At 41.0% G+C, this 9,146-nt stretch overlaps 1 protein-coding gene across 1 annotated transcript; it reads left to right on the top strand.

Moving 5' to 3' along the window:
- The first annotated feature begins 284 nt into the window (after positions 1 to 284).
- LOC127784703 (ankyrin repeat-containing protein NPR4-like) lies at positions 285 to 8,832 on the top strand. Its single transcript, XM_052312044.1, has 2 exons — positions 285 to 710; positions 8,128 to 8,832. The coding sequence occupies exons 1-2, from the start codon at positions 285 to 287 to the stop codon at positions 8,830 to 8,832; spliced, it is 1,131 nt and encodes a 376-aa protein (XP_052168004.1).
- Positions 8,833 to 9,146: the final 314 nt, after the last annotated feature.

Below are 9,146 nucleotides of genomic sequence, written 5' to 3'. Positions count from 1 at the left end.
GTCGTCGTCGTCCTTGTGTTGCTCGTTGTTGAAGGCCTCACGCACCGGCGATTGCCAGGAGCTCAACCGTCTTCTGCTCAGGGACTGCCAGCACCAGCCACTGCCAAGGCTGCCCACGCGGCCTGCAGATCATACCCCGCGACGGCGACGAGCACATACTATCGCCATTGACACGGCTCACATACCAGGGGGACACCGCCCTCCACATGGTGGCTGCCTCCGGCTCCGACGACGCAGAAAACTTCCTCAAGAGCGCGGATATCATATGCCGCAGCGGCAGGGCCATGGAGCTCCTCGTCACGCCCAACTGCAACGGCGACACGCCGCTGCACTCCGCCGCCACGGCCGGAAACCTGGCCGTGGCGAGGAAGCTCATCCACCTGAGAAAATGTACCGCCGATGGATCAGCGGCGGCGGCGACGGCGGCGATGCTGAGAAGAGAAAACAAGACCGGGGAGACGGCGTTGCCCGGGGCGATCCGCTTCGGCAGCGTCGACATGATGAGAGAGCTCTTGGAGGAGGATCCTGCGCTGGTCTGCGTCCCTCGCAGCGGCACCGGCACGTCGCCGTTGTACCTCGCCGTGCTGCTAGGGCACACAAAGATTGTAGAGGAGATACACACAAAGTTATTGCTAAAGCTCCCAATCGCATATCCTTCTGTGGCCCGGATGGCCAAACTGCCATGCATGCTGCTGTTCTCCGCGGAAAAGGTACGCCACTTTTCTTATCTTTTCTGATTATTAACATTCAGATTTTGCCTATGTCTCCATTACCATGTTTTTCAAACTACTAGATGTTAGTACGATAGCTTTCTATAGAGAAATTACTTTAAAATATCAAATATATTCATTTGTCATATTTGTAATAATTAAAACTTAATTAATCATGTGGTAATGGATTTCTTGTTTTACGTGCAACAACTTAATCATCATCTTTTTAGTATTTTTCTGAGCCAAACTTTGTTTTTCTTGTAACAAGCATATAAAAAATGTACCAATATCTACAATTATAAATAATCTTACTATCAAAACATATTTCATATAGTGGATTAAATAAAAGTAATTTGATGTATTTTCTACAAACTCGGTTAAAACTAAGGCTGAATTTGAAGGAGCACTTGGGCTGAAATTTTTCCTTACGCATGTTTACCAAACTGTTGATGGTGCGTTTCGTGTAAAATTTTTCTACATAGAAGTGCTTTTAAAAGAATTCATATTAATCTATTTCTCAATAAATCATGTGCTAGTGGCTCATCTCGTTTTGCACGTCGCTAAGTTGTTGAGCTCAAATGATCCTTCAAAACTCAGCGTAAAGAAATTTAATTTTGGACAAAAGTAAAATAACTTACTAGTACGTACAATATGAAACGGGGAAGTACCATATAAATGCATATAATGGGAAAGATATTGTTCTTCAAAAAATATAAGAATTGTATAAGGCACTAAACCAAAAAAAAAAAGACCCCCACATACATCTTCCTTACCAATTTTTGGCATAACCAAACTTTGCCAAATTTAGCATTACCAAAATTGATTAGTTTTAGCACCAAAGGGAACACACCCGAAAACTTCATTAAGGGTGTGTTTAGTTCACGCCAAAATTGAAAGTTTGATTGAAATTGGAACGATGTGACGGAAAAGTTGAAAGTTTGTGCGTGTCGGAAAGTTTTTGATGTCATGGAAAAGTTGGAAGTTTGAAGAAAAAGTTGGGAACTAAATAAGGCCATGGTTTAAAAACCAAGGGTGTGTTTAGTTCACGCCAAAATTAGAAGTTTGGTTGAAATTGGAACGATGTGACGGAAAACTTGAAAGTTTGTGTGTGTAGGAAAGTTTTGATGTGATGGAAAAGTTGGAAGTTTGAAAAAAAAAGTTTAGAACTAAACTCGGCCTAAGTAGGTGCCTTGGCAGCTTCGATTCCAGCAGTGTTACTTAAAAAAAAAGAATCTGCCGCCGACTTTTGAAAATTATAGCTCACGCTAAAATTGAAAGTTTGATTGAAATTGGAACGATGTGACGAAAAAGTTGAAAGTTTGTGTGTGTAGGAAAGTTTTGATGTGATGGAAAAGTTCGAAGTTTGAAGAAAAAGTTGGGAACTAAACAAGGCCATGGTTTAGAAACTAAGGGTGTGTTTAGTTCACGCCAAAATTAAAAGTTTGTTGAAATTGGAACTATATGACGGAAAAGTTGGAAGTTTATATGTGTAGGAAAGTTTTAATGTGATGGAAAAGTTGAAAGTTTGAAGAAAAAAATTTGAAACTAAACAAGGGCTAAAGCAACCTGCATTCAATGCTTCCCAAATAGCCCAAATGGTAACAGCAAATGTCTCTTACGAGCATCTCATTCCCTTCTTTAACAAATTTATGCAACTAAGAGCCCATCATATATCCCTTTTTCCTATAAAACTAATGCCTACTTAGGCTCTATTCGTTTGCCTGGGTTAGAAACCCATCCCTCCAGCACAAAAAACGAGTAGTCCATTAGTGCGCGTGGAAAACGAGAAGAAGGAGTTGGGAACCTTAACATACGAACGGAGCTTAAATACATAAAGCTCAATATACAAATATAGTATATATTAACACTCTAAAACCTACGCACATGTTATGTATTTATTTGTTAGTAACATGTAAGCATGGCACATCAACCCACTAAGCATAGAAAGCTCAATATGTAAGCATATAGATATACGCACATGCTAAATTATCATTCTCAAATTATTTTTACAATATTTCAACCCAAATCATTTAATCATTTCTATAATATATAACATATATCATGTAGCAAAGTGCGGGGCATCATTTAGTTATAAATTATTTTTTGGGACCAAATTTAAAAGAAGATTCTACGTTGTTCCAAAATTTTCCATACAAATGTCGATGCAGAATTGGTCAATATGCATAATGTTATCACTTTCCCGCAAAACTGGCATTTCTTTCCTCCCTTTTCCAGCCTCTTTAATTTTCAACATATTGTTGTTTGTTAACCTAATACTCCCACCGTTTCAATTGATTATCGGAGTGTATGAATTGAAACCAAGAAAGATAACTCTCTACTTCGATAACAAACTCGATACATGCATCGTCCACAGTACTTACTAGCCACTAACAAATGTATTTACATTGGGGTTAGTTGTAAAGTGTTGTGTGCATAGATGCTACACCAAAATCCACTGCATGTACAGATAATGAACAGAGTTAGAGAATGAATACTAATATGATGATTGTTTGGGAATAATTTGAATAAAATTATATGATTATCATTTGAAAATGAAGGGAGTATTTCTTAGCAGAAGCCAAGGAAAATTTTAAAATTTTGTGGAAATTTATACTCCATTCTAAAATATAGCTACTTTTAAAATTTTCCGACAATAATTGAGAAGAGAGGTAGAAAGACTAGATTCCTTTCATTATTTATTTTTGGAAAAAGTACGAATTGCCCCCCCCCCCCCCGAACTATCGCGGCCGATCGAATTACCCCCTGAACCCGAAAATCAGACATTGCTCATCCTGAACTTTCAATACAGGACGAATTACCCCCTCGACCCAATCCATAGTGGTTTGTCCTACGTGGCGTACGCGTGGCAATCCGGTCAGCATTTTCTTTCTAAAAAAAATTATGGGACCAACCTATCATACCTCTCCTTCCTCTCTTCCTCTCTCTATCTTCACTCTCTCTCTCTCATGGTCACGGGCAGCGCAAGAGCGAGAGGTGGGCAGCGGCGCGAGCGGCAGTGGGCGGCGGCGGCTGGTGGCGAACAGTGCACGGGTGCGGATGGGCGTGGACGGCCCAGCTGGCCTCCCTTTCTCTCTCTCTCTCTCTCTCTCTCTTTCTCCTCTCTTTCCGCCGCCGTCCGCTGCCGCTCGCAACCCAGCCGCGCCCGCCACCGCCGCTGGCGCCGCCGCCCACCTCTCGCTCTTGCGCTGCCCGTGACCATGAGAGAGAGAGAGGAAGAGAGGAAGGAGAGGTATGAAAGGTGGGTCCCACAATTTTTTTAGAAAGAAAATGCTAACCGGATTGCCACGCGTACGCTACGTAGGACAAAACCGCTCTGGATTGGGTTGAGGGGAGGTAATTCGTCTGATATTGAAGGTTCAAGGTGAGCAATGTCTGGTTTCCGGGTTCATGGGGTAATTTTTTCGACCGCGATAGTTCAGGGGGGTAATTCGTACTTTTTCTTTTATTTTTTAAGTGAATATAGTCGGGAGACCCCTGCTGTTTAATTTTATTCATAAATGAACTAAAATTTACATATTGCCCTATACTAATTATCATGGTTGGCGGGGTGTGGGGAGGAGTTATGAAGTTGAGGGGTATGTTGGATATTTCGTCATACCAAACATCTCTTGGTGCTTTAATAAATTTAAACTCTATAAAGAGTAAATTGCATCCACGATGTATTAATTTGGCAGGTGGGTGCAATTTAGTACAATAACTTCAGAAATGAGTGTTTTGTTATAACAACTTGGCAGGTAGGTGCAATTTAGTATAAGAACTTTATAAGTTATCGTATAAATGCAACAACTTGCAAGGTAGGTACGATTTTGATAAAAAAAAATTAAAAAGTTATACGACAACTAAATTATTTGGAGCATTTTTTATATAAATTCAATTTTTAAGTACTAATTTTGACAATATACTAGCGCAGATTTGTATAAATATATTTATATTTTTATCCTAATAACTAATAACTGAAAGCCAATTAAACTAGATATATAATTTATTATATTTCGGTTGATATTTGAAAAGGTGAAGAAAAAAAATTCTTAAAGTAATTGGTTGTAAATTGTACAACAATGTGCAGTATAATTATTTAAGATTAAATTAATATCCGTATGATTACTGTGTAATGGCATATTGACATCGTGAAAAAAAAAACTCACATTGCATATGCTTAGCCAATTTGATGCAAAAAATACTAAATTATTATGTTCTTAACTAGAACGCACTTGTCAAGCTGTTGCACTCGGACGTTCAACTTTTAAGTTTTTGTACTATATGCACCCACCCGCCAAGTTATTGTACCGTGGGTGTAATTTTCTCCCACTTTAAAAATAGCGATGGACGTAATTAATACTTTGCGATTTCAGAGATACGTAAAAACAGTTCATAAAGGCGCATCGTCACATATAAGATTTCCATGTGTAATTTAGAATATTTTCACATTTGTTTGACAAAAAGAATGAATCCTGCAGAGATGACAGGACTGCTGATTGAACTGAACGAGAATTTAGACTTTACAATCGAGGGTATGTCCTGTAATCTTTACCTGATGTAGGAGACAACCGTGGGAGCACGCCAATGCACTTTGCCGCGTCACTGGAAGGACCATCCACAGAAATCGTTCAGTTTCTTACTGGCCGTTCTATGTATCCCGACCAAAATTGCGTGACATCCCGGCTGCTGGAGCTCAGCGAAGGTGCAGCTTATCAGCCTGACAAGAAAGGTCTCCTACGCCTGCAGCATGTCGGGAGAGCTCCGGGATGCAATCCTCAACATGCAGGACAAGGACGGCAACACCGCGATACATCTCGCTGTCCAGCTTGGTGACATGGACCTCGCGAGCTGCCTGATGAAGAACCACAAGGTTCGCCTGAATTTGGCTAACAACAAGTGACAGACTCCTCGGCATCTCGCAGAGATTGCCATACCTCCCGCGCTTTATTACAGTAAGGTAATTGGGTAACTCAACTCTCAAATTATAAACAACTTTTTATAAAGCTCAATGTTTGCTTCTCAATTGTGTTTTGACTAAGCTGTCTCCCCAGCCCCCTCTCCCCCCCCCCCCCCCCCCCCCTCTTCCAGTTGTTTTTAATTGTACTCCATTGTGTTTGGACCGTTTTATTCCTTCTAATATATATGGCAAATATCCTGCCGTCTTGTTTTTCAAAAAAAAAATGAATTTGACAAACTTTATTAAATTAGAAAAACCTTTTTTTTTGGCGGAAGAACTTTGTACCGAGGGATAGGGGCCTCCTTAGATTCATACTTCCTCCGTCCCAAAATAAGCGCAACCATGAGTTTTCGTATCCAACTTTAATCGTTCGTCTTATTTATTTTTTTATGATTATTATTTTAATTGTTATTAGATTATAAAACATGGATAGTATTTTATGCGTGACTTATGTTTTTTAGTTTTTTTAAAACAATTTTAAATAAGATGAACGATTAAAGTTGGATACGGAAACTCATGGCTGCGCTTATTTTAGGACAGAGGAAGTATTCCTCTTCTTCCTTTCTCATTATTTTTTAAAGTTTTAGGGCCATTAATCTTTTCTGATTATGGCCAACGGATTATGACAAGAATGCTTTCCAAACTTGTAAAATGTGTATTTTACAGGAAAAATAATTGCCACCAGCATCCGTAGAAGTAGGTTTTTTAAGTCAGCATATCAAGTTTCTCATATTTAATTCATTTATTCATGCCCTCAAAATAATTGTTATAAACAAAGTTTTATCCATCAACACTTTCAAACAAGCCCTCAATAGACTCAAAAGATTCGTCATTAGCGTGTAAACTGTGAGACGAATTTATTAAGCCTAATTAATCCGTCATTGACAAATGTTTAATGTAGCATCACATTGTTAAATCATGGCGCAGTTAGGCTCAAAAGATTCGTCTCGCAATTTACATACAAACTGTGCAATTGGATTTTTTTCACATTTAATGCTTCATACATATGTCCAAACATTTAATTTGACATTTTTAGCCAAAAATTTTTAGTATCTAAACACACCCATAAGGATATAGCAATAAGGCAGCTTGAGAGAATCTATAATAAATATAATGGACAGGCTTAGCAGCTGGCACACCATATGAACTGGGACGCAGCTAGGGTAGGCTACGTTCTACCGAAATTGCTAATGCGTGACTGACTGCGCGTGCGCCCTTCCGCGCGGCGAGGCACGTGGCGCGCGTGGAGAGGGCCGCGGCGGCAACGCGTATGCAGGTGGGGCCCGGGCGGTTATTTTTCGTTTTTCTTTCCTGTTTGGTTTTTTCTTTCAGGTTTTTCTTTCCGGGTTATTTTTCTGGTTTTTTCTTCCCTTTTTTTCCTTTTCGGTTTTTTAACATGTGTACAAACTTTTTATACGTACGTATATAAAATTTGTATACGTGATATAAAGTTTATATATACGTATACATACTTTGTATACGTCATATATTAAGTTTGTATACACGTATACAAACTTTATATTGTGGCCGATTTTTGTTTCCACCTTTGTTTCTGGTTTTTTTATTTCTTTGGTTTTTTCCTTGTGGGTTTTTTTGTTTTTCGTTTTTTATACGTACGGGATACAAAGTTTCTATACGCGTATATAAAGTTTGTGTATGCATATACAAACTTTGTATCCCGTATGCATACAAAATTTGTATGTGTACACACTTTTTTTATGTGTATTTTTATTTTTTCGATTTTTTAATACATACATATATAAAGTTTGTATATGTCATATATAAACTTTGTATACGTATACAAAAGTTTATATACATGTATATATACTTTTTTATAGTACTAGTTGTAGTATAGTAGTATTAGTAGTATTACTGGTAGTAGTATATAGAGTAGTACTTCTACCACCTCCTAGCAGCAATGCTAGTAGTACTAACTGCGCACGGGGTCCACTAGCAGCAGCAGTGCTGGTAGTCCTAGCTGCGCGTGGAGCCCACTAGTAGCAGTAGCAGCGCTAGTAGTAGTATTAGGCCGTCTCCGATGGGCAACTCTTAGCTAGCTCATAGAGTTTTTTAAGCGATGAACAGGACGCGCTAGCTCTTCTTCAAGCGCTAGCTCGCACGCTCACCGAGGCAGTGCCCTTTCACAGGCACGCTCACCCACGCAGTGGCCGGCACTGTGCCAAGCACGTATGAACTAGCAGCCAGCTCATACCGCTGGAGAAGGCCTTAGAAGACTAGCAGTAATAACAGTAGTGGTATAGTGGTACACTAGTTGTAGCAGTTGGACGAGCAAACTGGTCGCGTGCCCACGCCCCCGCGCAACCAGTCGCATTAGGGGTCCCCTACGTTCTACTCCTGAGGCCGGGGGAAACACCACACATTTGTACTCTTCATGTAATAATATTATATTGGTTTATTTATTTGTGCACTTCTATAAATTAATTTGGCTCTCTCTTGAAGAATCAACGACGGATGATCTACCGATTGTTGTTAGTCTACTGCGATGCACCCGGTGGCAACCTCCGGCACGACCACTTTCTTGAGCAGGACATCGCCAGCCGAAACGAAGCCGAAGAATCCAAGAAAATCATCGAGTCAACCCAGATTCTGGGCATCGGCTCGGTGCTCGTCGCGGCCGTCGCGTTCGCGGCGGCGGCCATCACCATGCCCGGCGGCTACCGCGCCGACGACCACCACCACGGAGGCGCGCCGACGCTCGCCGGCGAGGGGTACGCCTTCAGCGCGTTCGTTGTGGCCAACGCGCTGGCGTTCGTCTGCTCGCTGCTCGCCACGCTCGGTCTCATGTACGCCGGGTTGGAGTCCGTCGACTTCACCAACCGCTCCCGGCACTTCACCGTCGCCGTCGGGCTGGTGCGGAGTTCCATCCGGAGCCTGGCCATCGCCTTCGCGCTGGGCAACTACGTCGTCCTGGCGCCGGTAGCTCCGAGGACGGCGACGGCGGTGTGCGTGTTCGCGTCGAGCATCTTGGCGTACGGGATCAACACTGGACTGATGCCGGTGATAGTTCTTGCACGGACGACGGTGATGAGCAGGAAGTCCGTGACGAAGATGTGGACCATAGCGGGGGAGCTTGTTATTGGTGCCTTGAAAAATTTACGGTCCTACGTGTTGATCTTTGCCTTGCCTCTTATCCTCAAAAACTGATATATATCACGAACAAACCAGACTCAACATGCATGTTTGGTTTGGTGTTATAAGTATATGTTGTGCTTATATGTTTGTTCATTTTTTTTTTGAAGACCTATATCTTTGTTCATGAAAATACAATTAAGATATATAATATGAAGACTTTTAAGGTGTGCATTCAAATTATTTTAGGTCATGCATTGATTCACCCTTTTTTTTAATCTGAGATTCACTTAATTTTGATTAAAAGTTCGTTTCACGTACATATTTTGCAGCACAACGTAGAACAAAAGCATATATCGGTTTAAATGTATATATTGACTTGGCCTGTA

The sequence above is a fragment of the Oryza glaberrima genome, chromosome 9 (genome assembly GCF_000147395.1).
Source record: "Oryza glaberrima chromosome 9, OglaRS2, whole genome shotgun sequence".
Taxonomy (NCBI): domain Eukaryota; kingdom Viridiplantae; phylum Streptophyta; class Magnoliopsida; order Poales; family Poaceae; genus Oryza; species Oryza glaberrima.
The sequence above is the reverse complement of the archived record's forward strand: the minus strand, read 5'-3'. Positions and strand labels throughout refer to the sequence as shown.